The sequence below is a fragment of the Gracilinanus agilis genome, chromosome 2, assembly GCF_016433145.1.
Source record: "Gracilinanus agilis isolate LMUSP501 chromosome 2, AgileGrace, whole genome shotgun sequence".
In the NCBI taxonomy this organism is placed as follows: Eukaryota; Metazoa; Chordata; class Mammalia; order Didelphimorphia; family Didelphidae; genus Gracilinanus; species Gracilinanus agilis.
The window spans coordinates 186040739-186067724 of NC_058131.1; the positions used below are offsets into that span (position 1 = coordinate 186040739).

At 36.0% G+C, this 26986-nt stretch overlaps 2 protein-coding genes across 3 annotated transcripts in view; one reads left to right on the forward strand and one right to left on the reverse strand.

Moving 5' to 3' along the window:
* The window catches only part of MCPH1 (microcephalin 1), a 306661-nt gene that overhangs the window by 123166 nt on the left and 156509 nt on the right, over nt 1-26986 (reverse strand). The window lies entirely within an intron of this gene.
* Nucleotides 1-26986, forward strand: part of ANGPT2 (angiopoietin 2) — a 75023-nt gene that overhangs the window by 27355 nt on the left and 20682 nt on the right. The window contains exons 2-3 of one of the 2 annotated variants that reach the window (XM_044663597.1): nt 20912-21067; nt 25668-25789. In XM_044663597.1, the coding sequence (XP_044519532.1) occupies nt 20912-21067; nt 25668-25789 (278 nt within the window). The remainder of the gene's footprint in view (nt 1-20911; nt 21068-25667; nt 25790-26986) is intronic. The other variant, XM_044663598.1, reaches the window with a different exon arrangement.

Consider the following 26986-nt stretch of genomic DNA (forward strand, 5'->3'; position numbering starts at 1 on the left):
TTTTTAGAAAAGAGAGAGTTCTAATCCATAGGAATGGTTGTCTCTCTAGCTGAATTTCAGATCCTTGAGGACAGTCACTAGCTTGCTTTTATCTTGTATTTCCAAAGTTTCACACAATGCTTGACGTATAGAAGACATTTAATAAGTGCTTTTTTTTTAAACCTTTGCCTTCCATCTTTGGCAAGAGATATTATCAGTCACTGAAATGTACATGTTGTATTTCTAGCGTGGTATGACTGACAACTGCTTGTACTCCCTAGTCTGGCCTTCAAGAGTCCTGGACCATGTCCATAGTATGAGCAGGGAGCAAAGTAAGATTTTAGAATGAAGTCAGAAATCCAAAAACACTGCTTGGAAAACAACTGAAAAACATGTCCTACTTGAAGGGGACTTCTGAGGAAATAAACTTGTATAACAGTAGCTTTTAAACTAGGGTTCATAAAGTTTTTTTAATTGAATAACTATTTTTGTATATGATTTATTTTCTAATTTTATATATTTTTGTGTATTTAAAAATGTGATTCTGAGAAGAGGTCTATAAAAGTTCATCAAACCACCAAAGAGTTTTGGTCTTTGGCATAAAACTAGTTAAAAATAATGGCATATGTTGTTTGGCATGGCTCTTGAATATACTGATTTTACAACAATACAATAGTACAAGAGAAGACTCTAACTCATAGAAGAATGGTTGCTTTTAATTGTATTTGTAAGCTAAAAAAGAAATGACCAAGGGGCAGCTAGGTAGCAGCTAGGATCGCCACGCTTGTATTTGGAAGGACCTGGGTTCAAAATGGACTTCGGATGTTTCCTAGCTGTGTGGCCTTGGGCAAGTCACTTAACCCAATTTGCCTAGCTCTTGTTGTTCTTCTATCTTAGAATTCACATTAAGAAAGAAGGTAAGGGTTTGGGGAAAAGTAAAGAAATGGCTTTTTGTTTCTTTAACTGAAAATAAGTCTTTTCAAAACTAATGTGCCTACATAATTAAGAGTTTTTCAATTTACGTGCACAAATGTATTCTAAAAATAATTTTTATATCTCAAATGCATTTTATAAACCAATCAGAAACTTTCATCATCTACAATGCACATGAGAATATAGTTCAATATGATGATTTAATAAGCATTTATTTTCTACCAACTATGTAAAACACTGCCTAGGTATTTGGGATACAAAGACAAAAATGAATAAAACAGTCTCTGCTCTCAAAGGGCTAATTCCTGAAAGCCTATGTGCGTTAAGGGACCAAAATTTTGTAAACAACCCTGAGAAATATGAAAAGCTTGCAGTTTTGAATATTTGAGAGAGTGGGAACTGAACTATATATAGGTCAAATCAGAAAAAGGAGGTAAACTTCCTCTTAAAGATGATGGAGCAAAAAGATGAATTTAAGATCATATAGAATTATTGTCCAAGTATCATTGTTTTGGTTTTCAGTAGAAAGGCTGAATTAATTATATTTGTCAAAATGTTCTCCCTAGTACTCAGCAAATATTTATAATTTACAATTTGGAGTTTTATTGGAAGGCTGTAGACCCACTTGTTAGACATGTTATAGTGGGTATTTCTTTTGTATTTAGGTTGGAATAGATGGCCACTGAGGCTCCTCCAGTTCTCAAGTTTAGTGATTCTATAATAGCATGAATATAGGGATATAGCCACAGAATTCTCCTCTTTATTTGGGCAATTAAACTTAGTATTAGTCCATTTGTACTGTGGAATTGCAGCTTGAACCCCAAAGTCAGGGAGCCACTAGCAGAAGAGAGGACAAGCAAGAGAGCATGTGTAATTTGCTGCAAATTAATGCCACTGCTGGAAAAACAATCCAAAAGGCATGTCCTCCTGATGGTGGCCAGTACTGTTAGCTTTATATACAAAAGACAAAATATGTTGTTTATCACTGTTTTCATTAAAATTAACCCTGAAAGGCTATGTGATTTGAGTACTATAATCTATTCCAATGACTATCCATTAGAATTATCTCCACCTTTTTGTCTGCTGACAGAAAGAGGAGATAAAGAAACAGAAAAGCTTGGCTAGAAGTCTGTTCTGGTACAGCAGTGCTCAGTAGGACACGCAAAGGCCTAATTTTGTAGCTTTCTCAAGCATTCCCATCTGCATTCTCAAGGGTTTTCTTTCTTTCTTTCCTTTTTTTTTTTTTTTTTTTTTTTGAGAAACAACAGAAACTTCCTGCCCTCTGTATCAAGGGCAACAAACCAGTTTGAGAATATCTTCCAGACAGAAATAATTTAATTTTTCTGTAAACTTTTATCCTCTATCCACAATCCCCCTCAACAGTCTATTCAAAAAATAAGTCTACTTGGTAGTTTTGTTTTGTTTTGAGTAGCCTTCTATAAAACTCTGTCTAATGTGATTTTTTTTGCATATGTTTATAAACATAGTATTTAAGGCTTAAAGGACATATGGAATATAATTCATTTGGGGTATCTGCTGTTTAATCTCAAGATTACCCTATGGGAACTTGGGTATAAGTTTATCTACTTAAAATTTAATACTCTTCATCCTTTCTTTCCCTTATCTCAAAAATCATAGTGAATATGTGAGATCACTAAACACAAGAAAAAAGTAAAATGACTAATGTTCGATTTTTATGTATGCTGTTAACTCATTTTTATAAGCATCTAGAATTAGTCTATATGAGTGTAAAAGGGCATTTCTTTGGAAATCTGGCTTCTATTTCTTGATCAACTAGTTATTTGACTTTGGACAAGACATTAAATTTCTCTATCAGTTTCTTCCTCTGTAATTAAGAGAGTTATATTATTATATAAATCCTAAAGGTCCTTGGAGATCTAAATTTCTGAGCCCAAGGAAGAGATATATTTATCATATTGGCCTATGCATAATCTGTACCCATTCTCTCTCCTCTTTATCTCTTCTCCCCTCTACCATGACCCTTCTCCATTTTCTGGCTTATATAAAACTTGAGTGTGGCTTATAATGACTCTAACTGAAGACCAGGGTCAAGTATGGAATTCGAAGTTAGTCCTTATTGGCTCATTTCCCATTCTCTTTACATCTAAATCGAGGTCTGTGAATTGTTAATTGTGCTTGCTGCCACCCCAGAATGCATGGCAGCTCATTCCAGCTTCTTCCTATTACATATGTCCAACTTTTGTAAAAGAAAAAAAAGAAATTCATAAGATAATTATACGCAATATTGCTTTTCATGTAATCTTATATGTGTGTGTATTATATGTACACACATATATATTTTTTTCCTTTTAAAGAGACTTCCTTTTTATGGCTGTAAATTACATCTAGACTAATATATAAATTCTGATGCAAAATAGTATTTTTATTTTTTTAGTTTTAAAATTATTTTTTATTTTTATTTTGAATATTTTCCCATAGTTACATGTTTCATATTCTTTCCCCTCTCCCCAAGCCCCCCTAATCCCCCTTAGCCAAGCCACAATTCCACTGGGTTAATATAGTATTTTTAAAAGGCATATATAATTGTATGTGATACATATGTATCTAAATAGCCATTGCTTTTCATGGAGAGGTGATACAATTGAATTAAATTTCATTAAAAATGCAATTCAAACATCCTAGATTGGCCAGTATGGATAACTCTCTATGGGAAACTTCCTTTACAAAACATATTCTGCCCCTATGATGAAGTAGATAAATTCTAGGGAGTTGCTTAAGGACCACAGGAGGATAAATGATAGTAAATATCAGAAGCTAAATAAGAACCCAAGTCTTCCACACTTTTAGTTCAGTACTTTATTCACTTTTTTGCTGTTCCCTATTTTAAAATACAATATACTACAGATAAAATCATAATTTTTGCTACTTGGAAGCTGACGGATTCAGTCTGTTGAAAGTAAAGAACGCTTTATCTTTCCTCTCTATTTATAAGCCACCTTGTAATTCAATTAAGAATACCCTTCCTGTGACCATTGCCAGCACCCTTCACTCTATCTCAGAGATATATACTTTTACTTTTAGTGACAAAGCCTGAGTTCAGCTAGTGTTTTCTCCCCTTTCCACTAAAATGTCATCTTCAGCAGCCTCCTACTCTTTTATTCTCAAATCATAATTCTTTTGAAAACAATCATCTATATAAGATACCTCAATGTTTGCTTTATATCAGATCACTTTCTTCTTTTTTAAAAAAATTTTTTTTAAACCCTTAACTTCTGTGTATTGGCTCCTAGGTGGAAGAGTGGTAAGGGTGGGCAATGGGGGTCAAGTGACTTGCCCAGGATCACACAGCTGGGAAGTGTCTGAGATCAGATTTGAACCTAGGACCTCCCATCTCTAGGCCTGACAGTCTCAATCCACTGAGCTCCCCAGCTCCCCCAGATCACTTTCTTCTTAATAAACAGCAGGGGTTCCTAATTTTCTCTAGACATAAACTCTTCCTATGGGCTTTAAATCTTATAAGTCAACCCCACTTCCCCAAACCCATATAGGGCATTAATTGTCTATTCCATCCTAGTCAATACCTCTGCCACAGAAAGGCAAAATTCCCTGTGTATACTTACCTCCTTTCATAATATGGTACCTGAAAGTTTGATCTTTGTTGTTGATTCACCAAACAATATTTCCTGCCTGTATAGGCCATTCTAAAAACCTGAACCACTTATCTACTTCCATCTATAAAGTCATTTCCTTCCTATCCTTTAAAACTCTTTATAAATTTCATGTTGTCCATGAAATCTCCCTGCCCCTCCCTATCCCCCATTAATAATAGTCCTCTGTTGCTAGTAACCTCCATATAGGGTTGGATGACCTCCACAGAGCTTACATAAACTCAGATCCTGCAGGCATTCATGAAATTCCATGTCCCCAACCTATCCTGGCTTTCCCTCCAGAGCTTTTACTAGTTAAAAAAAATGGAGGAGGGAGAATGAATAGGAAGAGAAAATCCTGCAGTGATATAGCTCCCACAGTATAACTATAGTACAGTGGACTCTGGCATTCTCAGTAACAAGTATAATTTCTCTCTTTCAAGGGGAGGGGTTTAGCTCTCAGTGTCAGTAGTCTAAGGCAAACTATCTAGATTTAGTGATGTGCCAGCTAACCACTGAATAGGTCCTTGGACATTAGTAAGGTTCTTAAAAATGCCAAGTTGCCTTCATAACCACGTATATATAATAGCATCATGCTTCTTATACCCCTTAGACATTCTCAGTATGGTATCAGAACATAGAATGAGTAGTCATATGTGGAAGTTTCAAAAGGGCAGATTTTTCTAATCTTCCTAACTCTTAGAGCTGTCCCAAAGTGGAAAGGGATACACTGAGAGGAGGTGAGGTCTCCCTGTTAGAGATCTGAAGGACCAATTGTCAAGAAATGATAGGAGGGTTAGATGTGGTTTGGAAGACTTAAAATAGAATGTAAGTTCAATATTCTACAATCAATTGGCAAATATTTATTAAGTACCCAGCTATGTTCCAAGTACTATAGAACCTGAGGATATAAATATAATGAATAATCCTGACCATAGGAACTTACATTCTAATGAGAGATGTGTGGTGTTATTATATACACACATATATATAAAAGTATATACAGTATAAGAAAATGAATAAATATAAATTACTTAATAATAATAGCATTCATGTAATGCTAAAACATTTTATTAATTATTATTATTATATACAAGGTGAAACCCATAAAATTTATATAGAACTCATTTTGTGTTAGGCATAATTATTATGTACAATTATTATCTCATTTGATCCTCACAACAATCTTGGGAGGAGGTATGGAGGAGGAAACAGAGATTAAAGGACTTATTCAAGGTCACAGAGCTTGTAAATGTCTGAGCATAGATTTGAATATAGGCCTTGATGCCAAGTCGAGTATTCTATTCCCTGTGTCACCTAACTACCTAGTTAAACAAAAGGCAGTTTGAAAAAGAGAACATGTACCACCTTACATCTAGCAGATTGGCCAATATGGCAGCAAAGGAAAGTGATAAATGTTGGAAGGGATGTGGCAAAATTGAGAAATGAATACATTGCTGGTGGAGTTGTGAATTGGTCCAACCATCATGGAGGTCAATTTGGAATTATGCCCAAAGGGTTTTAAAAGACTGTCTGCCCTTTGATCCAGCCATACCACTCTTGAGTTTGTACCCCAAAGAGATAATAGGGGAAAAGACTTGTACAAAAATATTTATAGCCACTCTCTTTATGGTGGCAAAAAACTGGAAAATGAGGGGATGCCTTCAATTGGGGAACGGCTGAATAAACTGTGGTATCGGATGGTGATGGAATTTACTATGCTGAAAGGAACAATGAACTGGAGGAATTCCATGTGAACTGGAATGACCTCCAGGAATTGATGCAGAGTGAAAGGAGCAGAACCAGAAGAACACTGTACACTGAGTTTGATAACATTATGGCATAATCAAATGTGATGGACTTTTCTACTAGCTGCAATGCAATGATTCAGGACAATCCAGAGGAACTTAAGAGAAAGAACACTATCCACATCCAGAGAAAGAACTGTGGAAACAGAAATGCAGAAGAAAAATATAAGATCGATCACATAGTTCGATGGGGATATGGTTAGGGTTTTGAACAATGATACATGTATAACCCTGTCGCACTGCCTGTCAGCTTTGGGAGGGGGAGGGAAGAGGGGAGGGAAAAATCATGAATCATGTAACCATGGAAAAATGTTCTAAATAAAAAAGGGGGAAAAGAAATTAAGGAATAAGCTGAGAGAGAGAGAGAAAAAAAAGAGAGAGAGAGAGAGAAAAAAAAAGAGAGAGAGACACAAAGAGAGAGACAAAGAGAGAGACAGAGACAGAAAGACAGAGACAGAGAGAGAGAGAACACATGACTAAGAAAATTGGGAAAGGCTTTAGGTGGTGCTTGAGCTACACTGTAAAAGAAAAGAGTAATTGTCTGAAACAGAAGTGAGAGGGGGAGGGCATTAGAGGCAGCCTGGATAATCAGCAAGAAGATACTTGAGATGTGAGGTGGAGTGGAGTATTTATGGAAGAGATGGATAGTTTGGTTGGATTCCAGAGATTAGGAGGGGATGTTAACTTCCACTGAACCTGGAAAGATAATTTGAGGCTTGATTATATAATGCTTTATTTATTTAAAAAAAAAAAAACTTGGCCTTCTGTCTTAGAATTAGTTCTGTGTATTGGTTACAAGGCAGAAGAGCAGTAAGGGCTAGGCAATGGGTTAAGTTATTTTCCCAGAATTACACAGCTAGGAAGTGTCTGAGGTCAGATCTGGACCCAGGATCTCCCATCTCTAGGTCTAGCTCTCTATCCACTAAGCCATCTAGCTGCCCTCTGTGTAATACTTTAAATAGAGGACTTTATACTTGATAGGGAGTACCACTAGAAGTCAATTCATTAGGGGACTGATATTGTCTAATCTCTGCTTAAAATAAATCACATTGGCAGTAGTGTGGAGGACAGATTGAGGTGTAGAGAAACTTAGGGCAAGGGATCCCAGTCATTAAGCTGCTGCAATAATCAAAGTAAGAAGTAATAAGGGCAATAATCAAGATGGTAGTCAAATGGGTAGAGAGAATGGGCTAGAAGTGAGAGATGCTGTAGAGAGAAAAACAAGATTTGGCAACTGGTTGGATATATGGGGGGAGGGAAATTGAGGAGTTGAGGATAAATAACATCAAAGATAGAAAAAGAAAAAAATTTGAAGAATAGTGGTACCTTCTACAGAAATGTGGAAGTTTGGAAAAGGAAGGGTTTGGTGGGGGGGGGAAATGAATCTATTGAAATGTCTATGGGACATTCACTTTGGAATAATCAATAGGCAATTAACAGCATGAGACTGAAGCTCAGGAGAGAGAGTGAGCCTGAACGTCCATATTTTGGATTTAGAGATACAGTGATGATTGATAGTGAAACTCATGGGCAGTGATTAGGTCAGTGAGAGAGTGTAGAGAGAAAGTGTGGAATAGATTCTGTGGGAAATGAGAGACTGAGTGGCAAGTAGGAAGTAATAACAATAGTGCTTTGTTACAATAAAACCTGAATTGGCATCGGATATGAATTTATATGTACCCAGTCAGCAAGGTAATGACTTCTTAAAGATCTATTCAGTAGAATATGTAATAGGGATAGAGGAGATGGATCACAGAGTAACCCAGGATGGAGGTATAAATGTGGTATTCTGGAGAGTCTAGAAGCTAGAAAGCAAGAAGCTTTCTATAAGTAAAAAGTTGTAAGACTGGATTTGAGCCCTGTCTATATGACACTTACTAGCTGTATAACATTGGGCAAATCATTTTACCTCTCTGAATCCTCATCTTCTACTAAGTTATAGTAGATTTTGAACTGTAATATGTACTGTGAGCCATGAGCAAATCACTTGTTTGCCTCTTTTTCCTCAACTGTTAAATGGTGAAAATCACAGTTCCTTCCTCAACAGGTAGTTGTGAAGATCAAATGAGAAAATATTTGTAAAGCACTCAGCACAGTTTCTGGCACATAGTGGTGCAATAGAAATGCTTATTCCGGGGGCAGCTGGGTGGGTAGCTCAGTGGATTGAGAGCCAGGTCTAGAGACGGGATCAAATCTGGCCTCAGACACTTCCCAGCTGTGTGGCCCTGGGCAAGTCACTTAACCCCCATTGCCTAGCCCTTATCACTCTTCTGCTTTGGAGCCAATACCCAGAATTGACTCCAAGATGGAAGGTAAGGTTTCTATTAAAAAAATGCTTATTTCATTCCCTTCCCCTATTAATGAATTATTATGGAGCCCATAAGCAATTTAAGATCAATAAAAATTTATTAATGTGTTATTAATATGAAAAAGTAAAAAATTAAAAGACAACTATTTTATGAACTATTTCTTTCTAAAATTAGGGAGAGAGTACTAACTTGAGTGCTAGCTGTCTTATATGTGCCTAAGGGAAGGTTTGCTAAATAATGGAGCCATTATCAGGACTTAAAGTACCCAGGAAATTTTAGTTATCTAATTTCTCTTTAGATTTGTTGTATGTTCACCAAAATCATTAAGTGATTTATCCATGCTTGAGGTGTCATTGCTCCTCTACTTCAACTGTCATTTGAGTGGGGATTGTCCTAGGGATTAGAGCTCATTTGGGGGCAAACATCCAAAGAAGTCCAGGACAAAACTGACCTTCTATCCCTACGTAATTCTAAACAGGACAATGAAGACAAAGAATCATTCACAAGAAATACTGAACAAACCCATCTAATTTCTAGTTCATTCCACTCCAGTCTCTAAATCTCCCTCAAATACTGGTTGAATGTACAACTGTTTATCCAGTAAAATCTCTAGCTCAGAGAAAGTAACTGGATAAGGAACAAGAAAATCCAATTTTGCCGCTTTCCAAATGGCGAGTTTAAAAAAAAGTTTCAGACTTTCCTCACAATGAAGAAACAAAGAATTTTTTTCTTTTCCTTTATTCTTTTATTCAGAATATCCCCAATCTTAATTAATCTTAATTCCAATTTATAATCTAAAATAATAAAGCAGGCAATATTGTGTTCATGGTTGAATGGATATTAATGTAGAGTGGCTAAATATATTTGGTAAGTCAAAACAAATAATGGAAATTATAAGCATATAGTGGCATGTACCTTAAGCAAATGCAAAAAATCAAAATCATGAGTCAGATCCCAACATTCACTATGAGCTCCATTCCTTTTTTTTAGATGTCATTAAACTTCTCTGGGAACAAGTTTCTGGATCTGTAAAATATAGGGCTTGAACTAGATGGTCCCTGAGAGGCTAGAACCCCTTACTGCTCTAAATTCTATGATTTTAAGAAGAATCAGTTTCACAACTGTCTAAACTCCCTTCCTGGTGGGTAGGCATCTATCAGTCAGTCAGTCAGGTCTTGGGAGCCAAAGGGTGCCCTCTACCAAGATTATTCACTCCATTAATGCTACTGCTAGGGAAAGTTTTCAGGTATAGTGACAATCACTCCTACTTTTGGAATTCAGAAAAGTTGGTGGAGTAGAAAAATGCTGTTTTGTATTTGCCATAATCATTCAAGTATTTTTTCATCTTCATAATTTTAGCATGATATTCATGCTTATTGTTTCTCTGTATTATTTTTTCCCAGTCACCTGTCAAAATGGGCTTCCTATTAGACTAAGCAGGAAAAAGTCTCAGCTCTCTTATGAAGCCTTCGAAGGACATTTTTCTGAAAAGGTCTCTTATTGGCCATGGTAGTTCAAAAGAGAAAAATTCTCATTTTACCATCATCAAAGGAACATCACCACAAGATTTCCCTTTTTCACTTGATCTGCTTGCTTTAGTAGAAAGGGGAACCATGAAAGTAATCATGGTATATAGCATCTTTCTTTTCAAGAACTCTTAGGAATAAGAATTCTCATTTATTTAGGCATGGAAGAGTCAAGAAATTTATTGATGGTCATAGGAAAGTCAGTTGTCAATTAGTACATACATTTTTCATTGCAGATGATCAGTCATGTGAGTTTTTTTTTTTTGTTTTTTTTTTTTTTGCATTAACTCGTTAAAAATTAGAACCACATCTAGTGCCCAGGCAAAGAGATATTGTCACCTTTTCCTTACAAATGAAACCCTGGATACTTTAAAATTTCTGTGACTTGAGATGAAGAATTAAATAAATTCTTCGAGGGAACAGGCTATTTATTATATCTATTTTGTATTTCCCACAGTATTTCCTACTTATAAACTGCTAATTGACATATATTTTGAACATAAATCTCTGAAATTATAATGGAAGTCAATAGGAGAGTATGAGTCCATTTTATTTATTTATTTTATTTTTATTGCAGGAACACATGGGAGAATGTATAATACATTTAGACCATGTTTAGTTTATCATGATATTTACATAGCAAATGATTTACCTTGAGCATAGGTGAGAAACTTAATATATGTCTAGTGAATAAATGTTTTATCAGAGGAAGTGCTTTGGTTTTTTATAAAAATTGAGGTTTCTTGTTTCAGTTAGAGAATATGTTTCTAAAGGAAATCTCATAGGATTTGTTAATTTGTTAATCATATAAACAAAACTAATTATTAATAGAAACAGATCAGAGAGTTAAAATTTGTTTAGATAAAAACTGTCACTCACCCAGCATCATGAATTGGTAAGACAGAAATACTAAACATAAACATAAGATAAATTTCACTGGAACGTTCATGTTCTTGTTTTTCCTTCTCTTGCCAATTTCAAGATTACTTTTTTTGCAGTAAAAACTAATGATAATAATCTTGGTCACAAGAAAGATAGACAGAGAAATACTGTAATGTGACTAATCTGGCACCATTTTTTGGCAAATCAAGTTATTATTTTTTCCTGTCAAATTTGATAATTCAGAAGGCTTAGAAGAAAAAACGAGGGGAAAATTTCTATGTGTTCAAAAATACTTTAGCATGGTGTTTTAAAAAACTATTTGTTTTTATCATTTTTTCAGACTTCTTTTCCTAATCAGATATATTTTTAGGATACACTTAAACTTCCAAAAAGTGTTAGATGGTAACTCAGATAAGATGGTAGCTATAGAACTTGTTTCAAAACTCACACTTTGTGTCTTTGCCTTCAATGACTGGAATAATTGTAGAATATATAGTTCTAGAATGTATATTTGGGATATATATTTAGTAAATAATAGAAAAGGAAGTAGTTATAACTAAGAAGCAGTATGACTTCACAAAGTATAGATCATATGAAATTAATTTCCTTCCCTTTTTTGGAAAGATTGTAAGAAGGATAGATTTGGGAAATGTTATAGATACAATTTTTTTTTAATTTCATTATAACATTTAACAAAGTTTAATGTGCTGACCTTTTGTTCAAAATGGAGAAAGAAGGGGCGACTAGGTAGTAATGTGGATAAAACACCAGGCCTACAGTCAGGTTTGGGTTTAAATATGGCCTAACTGTGTAATGCATCTTGCCATTCTTCTGTCTTAGAACTGATATTAAGACAGAAAGTAAGGGTTTAAAAAAATAAAAAGATGGTGAGAGGAAGGCTAAATAATACAGATTTGGAATTGGTTGTCTGATAAAACCCAAAGAATAAATAAGTTGATGCCAAATTGAAGTGAGGCCTCCAAATGGAAGGAGTTTGTCACCAGCAGTGTTATACAACACTTTTGAAAAAGAAATTGTTTGTTCAACACTTTTATTAATTATTTCTTTGTGAGCAGTTAATTGCCCCCTGGGCTAGAAGACCCCATTAAGACACTGTACTGAGTCTGGTAATCTGTGGAGTAAGTTTTATTTTAAGTCAATTTCTGACTTAAGTCAGGAATTTCTGATATAGCGTAGAACAGAATTTCATAGTTTGAAAGCAGAGAAGGTTGAGAGTTTTTGTTCTTTTTTTCCCCACATGATGAATTTTGTTTCAACAACTCTCCATTAACCCTCAAAAGTTTAACAAAATAATACAAAAAACTGAATATAAATGACTGAACATGGACTCATTTTAAAAAAGAAAGTAAAGTTGTATGTTTTAACTTTTTAAAGTATCAACATTTTCTATGGGATTAGTTTGAGTCTTGTTGCAGTAAACAAAATGTTTTCTTCATTTACATAATTGTATTAAGCTTATATGTTCATTTGAACCTACTTTCTTTACTTTATATCTCTTCATAAATGTCTCTCAATTTTTCTCCTCATATGTTTCTATTTATGGGGGAAGAATTTTCTTAGTTTAGAGATAGATTCTAGATGATGAAACTCAATCTACCAACATAGGTTGGCACTGCCCTTTTCAACTTACAGTTGTAAAGAGTAAAAGCAGAGTAGTTAAGTGAGTTGCCCAGGGTCACCTAGCTGGCACAAGCCTCTTGGTGGTAGTTGAACACAGGTCTTCTGAATCTGAAGGCAGCTCTCCATCCACTATAACATACTGCCTCACATTATTACTTTATGTCAGTTATGGTGAACCTTTTAGAGATGGTGTGCTGGGTCCTGTTCCCCCCACCCTTGCCATGTGCCAGGCCCTTGCCCCCCCCCATCCCACACACAAGGGAGGAGGAAGAACTCCCATTGGGCTGCTGAGTGGAGGAGTGGGTGAAGTGAGGAATGTCCTCTTCCCATGGTGGAGAGGGGGAAGGGAGCAGCTCCTGCCCAGTCCCTTTGCCTTTCTAGTAAGGAACTCTGGGGACTGAGGGTAGGGGGGTTTGGGTGCCCACAGAAATCTCTCTAAGTGCCATCTTTGGCACCTATGCTATAGGTTCACCTTCACTGCTTTACATAATACAATTTATTGTGCAGTTATTCTCCAATCAATGGATGCATAGTTGATTTCCAAATTTTTGCCATTATAAATATTTTCATATAGTTGTGTCATGAGTATTTTTGCACAAAGATGTCCTTTTGCAGGGAATGGGGGAAAGAGGTCAACATTATGTTTAGTTCATTACATAATAGAGAAATTAGTAGGTATACAAGATTTTTGAAGCTTTTATTATAAAATTCAAAATTCATTCAATTAACTAATACTTTAAGGGCTTATTATTTGAAAGGCACTACACTGGGTCTTGGGACTCTTTTCAAGTTTACATTTTACTGAACTACTTAGCAGTGACTACTTAGGGAGCTTTTATATCTGGATCTTAGCACTCTTGTTCACAATTATAAGTTATGAAGGTGACCCAAGTTTCTCAAAGGCTACACAAGAAGATCATAAGTTCTGTGAGGTTCTATTAACTTGAAAAGACTTTGAGTAGAGGCACATATCTGATGAATTGTATGTCTATTGTTAAAGCACAAGCTTAACTAAGTTCATTAGCTTTATAACAAAGTAATGGATTTTTCAGCCACATCAACTCAGAAAGGAAGAATGGAAAGAAGGAAGGAAACATCTATTGTCTCTTATGTGTCAGACACTGATAATAAATTTGCATATATCATATTTGACCCTCACAATAACCCTGGGAGATGGGTGCTATTTTATCTTCATATTACAGCTGAGGAAACTGAGATAGAGTTAAGTGGCTTACTAGGGTCACATAGCTAGTCCGTATCTGAAATTGGACTTGAACTCAGGTCTTCCTGACTCCAGACTTAGTACTATCTAGCTGCCTCTATGTTGTCCTTATTTAATTCCACTTTTTAGAATCCTTTGTTTACTGAAATTTCTAGACTACCCCACTTGTCAATACTCTTGTCTACCATAATTTTCCTTATACTTTCTTTGTATCTACTTTATATTTACTTATCTACTGCATTTGCTCAGGAGAATTTAAGGTCCTTGAGGGGAGAGTCTATTCCCTTTTTTGCCTTTCTATCCCCCATGCTTAGCCTCTGGGACATAGGAGACATTTAATAAATATATATTGAATTAAATATTGAGAGATACAACATGTAAGACAGATTAAGTAAATGCCAGATAATTTGAAGAGAATAAGAACACCTTTTAGGGCTATCAGGAAATGTTTCTCTTTGCAGGTGGAACTTGAACTTTGAGTGAAACTAAGGATTCTAAGAGGAAGTAGTAAAGAGTGAGTACATCGAAGATATAGGAGATAGCCTCTGAAAAGTTACAGAGGGCAGAAGGAAACAGCAGCTAGGCTATTATAACTGGAATATAGAGTATAACAGAGCAAATAATGTGAATATATCTGGAAAGCCTGGAGTCAGACTAGAACAATGATTCCCAAAGTGGGCACTACCACCCCCTGGTGGGTGCTGTAGTGATCCAGGGAGGTGGTGATGGCCACAGGAGCATTTATCTTTCCTATAAATTGCTATTAAAATTTTAAAAAAAAATTAATTTCCAGGGGGCTAAGTAATATTTTTTCTGGAAAGGGGGCAGTAGGCCAAAAAAGTTTTGGAACCACTGGACTAGAATATATATTCGTCTTTGAAATTTTATGGAAGATGTTAGATCATATGTATGTGTGCATATATATGTGCATATATATGCATACAATCTCATAATACATCAAGAAATGGTAAATGGAGCAAGAATATCTTGAAAGAAATTAAGGACAAAACTGAAAGAGAGCAAGAAACAGAAGGAACAAAGTTTGGCCTAATTATACAGAAAACCAAAGTAAATGAAGAATGCTTATTGTGTCATATTGTGTCACATACATCTGCATACTTAACCTATAACATTTGTATGTCAGTATATAACTTTTGAACAAATATAGTAGATGGCCAATAAGACCCAGAATTTATTTGTAAGAGAAGGGCATTGTAGAATAGATTGGGGTTGAGAAAATGTGTGGTGTTTTTAATGACCCCAAACTTCTCCCTGAAATAAATACCTATCTTTTCTGTTTACATCTTTTTGTTTGTTTTCAAAACTAAGGATACAATTTTGACATCTACTGGTTAAGAATTAAAGATAGTAATTACTTGTTTAGATTCCATAAAATAGGATACATTTTATTAGATATTGTGTAATAAGGTTAAACTCTCGTTTCTTGCCTTTTTCTATAAAATAGTTATGGTCATACCTCAGAGCAACTATGGCATTTCATGTACACTCCATATTCAATAAAAATCTCATTATTTAAGAATTTTTGGCATAATTGTAGGTGTTTTTAAATAAAAAATAGATTCCCCCCTTCACTCTCACTTAGAAAAAAAATAACTCCTAATAATTTCTTACGAGAAACATTCATATTCAATTAGAACAAATTCTTTATTGATTGTTAAGCAATCTCCATTTTCTATTGGTGGTTCTGCTTGGTTTCCATGCTATTGAACATTATGCCTCTCTCAGAATAAGCCGGTGATGACAACCTATGACATGCGTTTCAGCACTGACACATGTAGCCATTTTCGATGACATGCAGCCACATACAGAGATGTATAGGGCCACATGCCAAAGATGAAGCATTTGTTGTGGTATAGTGTAGACACTCTGCACTATAGATGATAATTCTACCTATTAATTTACCTATTTTGATTTATTAAATACAGTTATATATTACAATCATACATTTTTGTTATTTAAACTATAAATATCATGATATTATGTTTTTGTTCTTGAAGTGACACACCACCCAAGTTATACTAAACTTTTTGGTGAATTTTGACATACTAAGCTCAAAAAGTTGCCCATCACTGGATAAGCTTATCACCTGAAATCTCATCACCTACCAAAAAAGACTGACAGCTTTTGATACTCAATACTCTCTCATCTCTGTTATAGAATAAAAGGGAAATAGGATATGTATGGGATAAGTAGGGAATATAGGAAGGGCTGCTAATCAATCAATGAGGCTAATCATAGAGGCTAGGTACTTGAGGGTACTGGGAGGAATGATGCCGGGTCCTTCAGGCAGGGGGACTATCTCTACGATATAAGATGAATCGGGTCAGCCAGAGATGGTATGGATCTGGCTGAAGGGTTTATTCAGCCTCTTGCTGTTATTTCTAAGCTCCCTTGAGGGATGAGTCAAGAGGCCCCCTTCCTGCCGGTGAAAACTGAAACCTTGCAGGAAGTGACGGCTGGCCACTTCCTACCCAAGATGGATGCCTGGGTTTGCCCTCAAGAAATAAAGAAAGGTTATTCCTTTCCTTCTTCAGCCTTTGCCCTATTAGTGGATACAATGATTCATCAGAAATTCTTTGTATAAAAATCAAAGGGATTTATTATTGCCAAGGGTAAGCTGAGGGGAAAGGGGATTAGGGTTTGGTAACTGCTGCTAAGGGAGAAGGTGGTACTGGGGGAGGGGTCACTGAAGAGGGGATCAGGCAGAGGGAGCCAGCTCCCTCAGCCAAAGGTAATTTCCCTGCCCTGATGTAAAGGTTCAGCAGATTGTTAGACGAAGTGATGATTTGGTTTAGGTTATCCCTGCCTATCTATAAAGCTAATTCCTACAATTTCCACCCACCAAATCACCCTTCCTCCCAGGGCCCAATGGGGAAATCCAGGAAATAGCAGGATGTCAAAGGAGAGGTCAAGGGAGAGATCCAGAGAAATTAGGCAAAGCCCAAAAGCCCCAAAAGCAAAAAAGGCCCTTCAGTTGGTACTCCAGAGATATTTATAGTCTCAGGCTCTAATGGTTTTCCTGTGAGCCCAGGGTTAACATTCTATCCCTTCCAACTGTCAGGGCTGCTACAGTTGGTTCGCAAAAGCAAGAGCTTTTGCTGCAATCCTGCATTACATCTCTCCACCAGTTGCCTCTCTCTCCTGATTGGGGGCCTGGAGATTAGAACAACAAATGGCTTCCAAAGCCTACCTTTACAGAGGGCTCAGACCTTTCTCAGTAACATTCTGTTTTCCATCAGCAACTCTGCTTGGTTTCCACTACATGGAATGTTATGCCTTACCCTACCTGAGCTCCCTCTGTTCCTCTCCTTCCTCCTCTTTTATCAGCCTCTTTTTGTGCATTATCTTCTCCCATTAGATCGTCAGTTTCTTGATGGCAGGGACTGTTTCTTTTTCTAAATTGTAACTTTAGCACTTAGCATAGTGTTTGGCACACAGCAGCTGGACATAATAAATGTTCAGTGAATTGGACATCTAAATAGATATAGATAAATATAGATACAAATCTTCACCTTGAGTCTATCAGCTCTCTAACAGGAGGAGAGTATGAATGCTTCATTCATTATCTGTCCTCTTTGGTCATTGTGTGGGTCAGAGTTCTTCTGGTTTTAAAGTAATTTGTTTTTACAGCACTATTCAAATGACTTATCTTTTTTAACACCAATGTTGTAGTACCATTATGTCCAAAGAATGAAAGTGGCAGGCCAACCAAAAGCTAATAAGAAAGAATACACTGTAGGTAAGTAATTCACAACATGTTACTAGCAAATTGAGTAGGAAAAAAAATGTAAAAGATATTGTCAGGGAATATATAACCAGAAAAAAGGTGTGGACAGGTGAGCGTAGTAAGAGTAGGGGACAACTGACAGGCAGTTCACAGGTTTACCTGTGAGTTATACTACCTAAGAGATCTAAAGAATTCCCCATTCAACTTTGTATGAAACTTCAGATCTGAATTTACAGGAAGACACGCACAGGACTCTTATAGGATGAAAGAAAATAAGTTGTAATTTGAAGATGGATCATAGTTATAGTTAAGTATTAAAGTAAGCCCTAAATTTAGCAAAGTACTTGTTACATTGTTAGGTATTTAATAAATATTTGTTGAACTAAATTCATTTAAAAGCAACCAAGAATTGGTCTAAAGATAGAGGGGAGAGGAAACATTTCTAAAAGGACTATAGTATCTAATGAAGTTTTAATAGGGAGATTTCTGACTTAATCTTTTCCCTGAGGAGTAAAGAAATCTCAATGGGGTTTTTCTCAGATTTTGTTTTGTTTTGTTTCATTCATGAAAATGGAAGAAGAGGAAATGGACAGAGATCTAACCCAGAAAAAGGGCCTGTCTAATACAGAGGCAATACATGGGGGAAAGAGACAGGAAGTATTGTGAGAAAAGATTAAGTAAAGCATCATCAAGGCAGACTATCCTTTGCTGGAATAAACAGGTTTTACTGTGGTGCCACAGAGGAGGAAACTGACCCAGAGACAAAGAATGAGTTGTTCATGGTTACAAATGCTCATTAATAGTAGAGGAAGGACTAGAACCTAGGTTTCTAGATTTAAAGTCTCAACAACATGACTTTTACAGCATAAAATTAACAGCATAAAAAAACACATTAAATTTGTTGTTCTTTGACTTCATTTTCAGGGCAATTATCAAACTGCCCATTTCTCTTACGGCCACAACTTACCTTAAGCTCAAAGATGATTTAAGAGGGAAAATGTACAACCAATATAGCAATCAAATGTTAAGTCTAATGTTTCAATTTTTCAGAAATAGAACTGAACATAATTTTAATAGTTCAGTCTAATTTTTAAACAACTTAAGTCTCAAAATAGTGAATGGATAAATGGAAAAGCTTTATTAAATATAAACTATATGCCAAACACTGTGCTAAGCACAGGGGATGAAAATTAAAGATAAGATTGTCCCTATCATTAAGGTGTTCACCTTCTAACAAGAAAAGTCAACACGTATGGGAGAGTGGTGATCAGTAAAGGATATTTTTGTCACAGGGTTGGCAAATACAATCATATGGCAATTGACATACCTTTTCCAGAAGCAATGTTAATATTAATTTGGGTAAGTATGAACACAAAAAACCTGGCAGGAAGGTGGCCAAGGCATGGTCAGAGGTTTAGGGTTGGCAAGAAAACAGTTTGTTCTCATAAATAAGTACAGAATGGCTCTGAAACTAGATATTTCTTTTTACCATTTAATGGTCAAAAGGCTTTTTGGTTATCATATAATTGTACAAAAAGGGTTATTTTAATCTAAGAAGGTATTATGAAGTTAATACTTCAACCAAATACATTTTTGTCATTACAAAATCTGGAAACGCATAGTAAATTTCCAAAGCACTGCATCTTTTTTGTTTCCAATTTGGAAAAAAGATGTGATATTACGACAAACAAGGTTTCTTGTTCATTTTGACATTAATTAGTAAGTTTCCAAGAAGACCTCAAGTAGAGGCTGGTGTAATAGGGAGAATTTGAGGAAAGGTGTGTGGTAAAAAGGGATTTTGAAGGGAGGTTGTCAGGGACTTGCTAGATAAGTAATATAGGTTACAGGTAAGCTGGAATAGGGAGATTCAGGATATAATATGGGGCTGAAGTCAGGAAGTATAGCACTAAAGGTAACAAAGATTTTCAAGGAGAGGAGGAATTAATCTAAACAGGCAAAGACAGTAGGGTTTATAGACTAGGACTTAGACTAAAGACAAACTGAGAGAAATAGACTGAATTGAAATTAACTACAGGCTCTAGTTAATTTCACAGGAAGGGACTTGTTTTGAAGTTACACCTTCCTTCAAAATGGATACCCAGGCTTACCTTCAAGCCCAGAGTGTGTTGGTTCTTTCCCTCTTCTTCCCTTTCTTACTAATTAACTGACAAAGTAACTAACAGGTCTGTGGAAACACAAAAGGGTTTATTGTCTTCTCAGGTTGATTTTTCAGGAAAAGTGGATTAAGGAAGCCCTAACAGTTGTTTAAAGAAACCTCAGGTGGGGGAAGGGAGGCAAAGATGGGGTTTGAGCAAGGTCCTGCCTTAACTCAGCTCTCAAGGTGATCTTTGAAATCTAAAGGGAATAAGATGATGACTAACTAACTTCTCTAGATAAAATACTACCAAATTATAGTTAAACCCTCACAGATTTGAACTACTCTCTGATTTTCTCTCCTTATTCACTCCACAGACATATAAGGGCAGGGAAGGAAGGTAGGAAATAAGGTAGGGTATGGAGATACAAAGGGTTTATCTAAACTAACAATTTCTTAAATAAATATTCCAAAGCTAGACTCAATTTTCAATTCTTCAGATAGGCAAAGAAGCAGCTCAGCTGGTCTGACACTCTCTCCACGAGATCCCAGAACCAACTGAAACTTTTCTTCAAGATTCTAAACTCCTAACTGATTTCAGAACTCAGCCAAAGCTTGAAAAAACTGTCATGACCCCCCTCTCTCTCTATGAAGGACATTAGAGAAGAGAGTCATATGTTGGTCAGTATTGAACTAGAATATTTCTGAGGTCGCCCCTAAATAGGCAGTTGACTTGAAACTCAATGATATTCAATGACTTGAAATGTTCAGACCAAAACAAGGCAACTGAAGATGGCCTTGAAGAGGCAAGATTTCAAACTATAGTAAATCAAAATTTGTGATGATAAAAGAAAAGGATCGTAAGATGATGGTGGTTCCAAACTGCTATTCTTTTTTGTAAGGAAGGCTTTGTTATTTCTACCTGTGTGATCTTGATCAGCTCTTATCACTTCTGTGGGCCTCAGTTTCTTCACTGGAGCAAGAAGAGGTTGGACTATTGGACTGTGGAGGTGCCTTCTATTTAAATCTGTGCCTTTATAATAAATGTTTAAGAACAAGGTTTATGATCATGTGAGCTCTTAAGGCTAAAATGAAAAAAAAAAATCTGACTGACTGACTTAATGTTTTTTCTACTGTAGCTTGAGAACTATATCCAGGACAATATGAAGAAAGAAATGGTAGAGATGCAACAGAATGCTGTACAGAACCAGACTGCAGTAATGATTGAAATAGGAACAAACTTATTAAATCAAACAGCTGAGCAAACACGTAAACTAACAGATGTTGAAGCCCAAGTAAGTAAGGAAATTCTAATCACAAATGCCTTGGTCATTATAATAATATTATTGCATAGATGATGCAGCATAACTTTCTATTGATTTTAACAAATGGAAATTAATTAAAACCTGATTAAAATGAGAAAAATGTTTAAATGATTTCATATGCAAATTACTAATCTTTAATTACAATGAATAGAGTGTCAGGCCTAGAGTCAGGAAGACCTGAGTTAAAATCTGGCTTCCATACTAGTTATGGGACCCTGGACAAGCCATTTAACCCTGGTGAAGCCCGGGACAATCTCATTTAATTTGCCTTAGTTTCTTCATCTGTAAGATAAGCTAAATATGGAAATATTAAGCCATTCCAGCATTTTTGCCAAGAAAACCCCAGATGGAGTCATGAAGAATCAGACACAACTGCAATGATTGAACAACATGATTACATGGCTATTTGATGACAATAAATGTGTATTTATTTTGTGTAATTTAAAAAATCACTATTTAAAGTGGGCTGTCCTAATAATTTCTGCATTACTTAAATAAATAAACACTCATAGACCATATTTTAATATACTCCACACTATCACCATGTTTTCAGGCTGAGTGGTAAAAAAAAAAAAAAAAAAAAAAAAAAAAAAAGGTAGCTCCCAAAAGGGGTTTTTAAGATTTTCAACCTTGCCTTATTAAAATCCAAATCTGACCCAACTAAGCTCAAAAGTTGAAAATTCTCTCCATCTTGGCTAATTACTATGGCCAGTTTATTAACTGGCATACTAGCGTGTTATTTGACCAAAGATTTGCTTCTAGGAGAAAACTAGAAATAGTACCCAGAACAAATATGACAAATTAGGGGGGGAAAGGGTTTTTATTTGTTGTTGTTTTTAAAAAAGGAAAGTCAACAAGTATCAGGTGGTATACTTATGGGTGAAACATTTGTTCATTCATTTACTTATGGGTAAAATGTTCATTCAAACATTCATATTTAAGATAGGGAAACATTTGATTGATAAACTTAAATCTCTAAGAAAAAACCTAGAAGTCACACCTGAGGGCTCATCTTGGATGAGCAACTAGTAGGATTTTGATTAAAGTTATCATTCACTTAATCTATCTATATTCTTTGAGACAATAAAAAACCATGCAGATTAGTGGGATTTCTTGAATTAGATGCTATAAAGGTCATTGGAAATACAGAATGGGTTAGTTGGTTGAGGGCTAGCCTTTGAGTCAGGAGAAGTTCTCTTGTTTCTGACATGCACTGGACAATTCATCTCACCTTTCAGAGCCTAGATAGATAGTTTCCCTAGCCAGAGATCTCTTTACCATGAAATTACAGGCATGTCTTTTTTTAAACCTTTACTTTTTGTCTTAGAATCAGTACTGTGTATTGCTTCCAAGGCAGAAGAGTGGCAACAGCTAGGCAATGGGGCTCAAGTGACTTGCCCAGGGTCACACAGCTAGGAAGTATCTGAAGCCAAATTTGAATCCAGATAGGTTTGACTTTTAAAAAATTGATAAAGGTACTACCCCAAAGTCTTTTTTTGAAAATTTAGCTTATTACATACATGAAAAATGTCCTGATGCCCAGGAAGGCAACCCCATGCCTTTATTCTGTGTTTACATATATGTGTACATCTTGCATTTTACCTTCCCCTACCACTACATTCACATACAAAATTAAGTTAAGCTTCTTTGAAGGCTAAGGACACTTTCAATCTTTGTATTCCCAGAATTTAGCACAAAGGCCAGAACTTTTAAAATGCTGATTAATTAAATGACATTATGGTATCTACAGGGAATGTTTTAACATAGTGAGGAAATTGTTTGAAAGATATAAAACTGGGAGCAGCTGGGTAGCTCAGTGGATTGAGAACCAGGCCTAGAGATGGGAGGACCTGGGTTCAAATATGACCTCAGAGACTTCCTAGCTGTGTGACCCTGGGCATGTTACTATCCTTTACTGCCTAGCCATTACCACTCTTCTTCCTTGGAACCAATCAATACACAGTACTGATGCTAAGACAAAAAGTAAGGGTTTAAAAAAGGTGGAAGGTAAGGGGTTTTTGTTTGTTTTTTGAAAAGAAATATATAAAAGGAAAAGTGGGGCACATATTTTGGAAGAGAAGCACCAACACAGGGGACTCGAAAACTTGGGCTGGGTCTTATTTTATTTTGAAAAGTTTTACAAATGTTCTAAGAAACAAAATACATGATGAATTCTCCAAATTCATAGATATTACTAAATTATCTTGAGATCACAGATAACTGGATCACAGATTTAGAGTTGGAAAGACATTTGGAGGCCATCTAGCCCAAACACCTCATTTTTACAGATAAGGAATTGAGGCCCAGAGAAATTAAACATTCACTTAAGGCCACACAGGAAATGATAGGGACTTATTCTTAGGTTTTCTTCCTCTAAATTCAAACCTTTTTACCACACCATGCTTTTGGTTAAGAAAAGCAGAAATATGGGAACACAGAAATGACAAAACTATTTCAATGTAAGTTTAGGATAATGTATATAAAGACAATTCATCCAAATGACACAACAGTATGAACTACCTTTTTACCAGAGATTGGAGCAGAAGAGAGAAGGAGCCATGAAAATAAAGAGAAGGGAAGGAAATAAGTATTTATATATGTCTACAGCGTACTAAACACTATGCTGCTAGGTGTTTTGCAAATAATATCTATTTAATCCTCACAACGACCTTGTGAGGAGGTGCTATTCTTCTTCTTCATTTTACACATGAGGAAACTGAGGCAAACACAGGTTAAGTGACTTGCCCATCATGTACCTAGTGAGTGTCTGAGGCTTTCTTGGAACTTGGGTCTTTCCGACTCCAGAACTCCAGACTACTGTCTACTGCATCACCTAGCTGCCTAGTTAAATGTAAGGCAGTATGAGAGGGAGAGTACTAACAGCAGAGGTGATGAGGAAAGACTGGGTACTATGAACCTGTGAACTCAAATAACAGGTAGAAATGAATCACTGTGAAAATTCTTGAATAGTTTGCATTCATCAAGAAGTAGGAACAAAATTTTTAAAGATATTACTAATGTGAATTTTTTATATATCTTTCAGATATGGAAAAGTAGAAAAATCAATCACAATTTCTTGATCTTATACCAAAAACAGATATGTATTTTATAGAATCTGAAACTTTTAATAAATGGTATGATTTCCCGTTTCCCTTGAAAAATCTACAAGGTAAAATGTTTAGGCCCAAATTAGAAGTAGACTAAATCTACATTCCAGGTGTCAATAACAAAAGCAAAACTATTGTTTGAATGGCTTTATTCATTTACAATAAGGTTTTTATGTTATCAATGTACTCCCTTTTTGCTTTGAAGTACAAGACCATCCCTGAAACCTACATTGTCTCTCTGTGACTAGGCTAAGGGTTTAGCTAACAACATGAAGGTATAAACCAAACAATTGCTCTTTCAAGGACATATTCTTTGGCAACAATTCTGAATTACACTTAAGTGTGAAATCATGTCCTGAATGACCATTAACTGAGAGGATGTGAGTAACCAATTCTTCCTGCCAACAGCAGCCAAATACTGATGAATTAAAAAGTCTTCAGAGCTATTTGAATACAATGAGAAAAGTGATATTGTCTAGAGAATATACATCTGAACTTCCCACAAAGCAGAAAAAAAATCCACTTTTTATGGCAATTTTATTGTTTCCTAATTGGTGAGGGTTTTATTTTATTTTTCTTAAAGAAGTTGGCTAAAAAAAAAATGTGAGAAGTACTTTAAATGAAATGCTGAAAAAATGTATATAAGCTTCCCAATAAAAGAAATTCTCATCATTTTAATTAAATTCAAATTCAATTCACTCTGTTATTCAAATGTAAAATTTTTTATATATTCTAAACGTATCTGTTTACACTAAAGATTTTTACTTTTTTTCTAGTGAAATAAAAACCATAAATAGGACCAAACTCAGAAATCATTTTGACATGCTAGTCATGAAAATAATAATAATAATAATAATAATAATAGCATTTATGTAGCATTTTAAGATTTGCAGACTGCTTTATAAATATCTTATTTTATCCTTACCAACAATCCAGAGAAGTATCCCCATTTTATAGATGAGGAAACTGGGGCTAAGAGAGTGATCATCACAACACCTACTATGCAAGGTTGCAGATAGTAAATGCTATATAAATGCTTATTCCCTTAAGCTTCCTTTTTTTTAATGATTTGCCCAGGGTAATATAGAAAGTTTCTAAGACTGAATTTGAACTTGGGATTTTCTGACTCAAAATCTAGTGCTATATCTACTCACCAACTAGGTGCCATAACATTATAAGCAAAACAGAACTAGTAAAACTTTTCACTAATCAATGAAAACAGATATTATTTATATTGAATCTTCTCTGTTAAAAGTAAGAAAAGTAATACTACATTAAAGTATTTCATTGATTCAGTATCAGAATGATTAAAAATAGACAATATTTCATATGGGAAACTGTGTATAAATATGTAATCTTTTAAGTAATACTTTCCCATTATTAGGAATAAAAAATTAATAAAAGGAGAGTTAGTTTTGGTAGAATTGTCAAAAAAACTCTGCATTTTATTTTTGTTTATCTAGGTACTGAATCAGACAACCCGACTTGAACTTCAGCTTTTGGAACATTCTCTTTCCACAAATAAACTGGAAAAACAGATCTTAGATCAGACCAGTGAAATAACCAAACTTCAAGACAAAAACAGGTAATAAAGCACGTTAATTTTAAAAACAATAATTTAGAATTCAAACTCCAGTGCAATTGGAATCACAATTTATTAAGGGGTTACTATGGCTAAGGGTTTGGGCTAGGCCCTGAGATAGAATGATAGAGCTGACAAAAATACTCATCTCAGAAACCTCTCCATTTAAATTGGGGGCCCCAGGGTGGGAAGAACAGAGCAAAACAGACAAAATAACTATAATATAGAATACAGATGGGATAAGACACAATAAAATAGGATAGGATAGGTTAGGTATATTAACTATAGTGCAGATATAAAACGTGGCAACTAGTCTGGAGAGAGTGCTTGGCTTAGAGGCAGTAAGTCCTGAGCTCAAATGTGCCCTTGGATAAGTCCCAGTTGTGTGACCCTGGGCAAGTCACTTAACATCTTTTTGCCCCAATTTGCCCATCTGTAAAAATGAAGATAATAGCAGCTACCTGTTGTGAGGATCCAGTGAGATATCCGTAAAGTACTTAGCACCACGTTTGACACACAAAAGGTGCTCTATCCAGGTTATTATTATTATACAGAATAAAAGGTAACCGGTGAAGAGAAAGGGTCCACAAAGGCATGTGAAAGGACAGCAGAAGGGATCCCTTTCACTCAGAGAAGCTAGGGAGGTGCCGCGGGAACTGAGTTGGACCCGCCCCATGAAGGAGGTCCCCGGGAGGGCTGGAGATCAGACGAGAATGTGAGAGAAGAGCCCACTTTCCCCAGACATTGACAAGAGGCCGGGCAGGAGATAAGGAGGAGAAGGTAGAAGGAAGCCGGTTTGGGAAGCACCTGGACTATGAGGATGAGAACACTGTGGCTCCATTAGAGTGGTGTCTGGGAAGGGCCTCGGACCTCCCGGGGGAGGCAGGAGGCCCAGTCAGGGCTCACTAGAGCTCGGGAGGCCGAAGACACGGACCTCCCTATGCAGGAGCAGAACAGGAAGGACAAGCACAGCGCCCGGCGGGGAGGTGCATCAGCGGGACTTACTTCAGAGGGAGGGTCTGCCCTAGGCCCCCGCGCTGATCTGGGCTTTCTAAATAGGATCACGTTTGATTCCCACAACAACCCCGAGGTACTGCGGTTATACGGCTGGGGAAACTGAGGCAGAGGCTAAGTGACCTGCCAAGGGTCACCCTGCTCCTAAGTGGCTGAGATCATCATTTAGCTCAGTCCGAGCGCTCT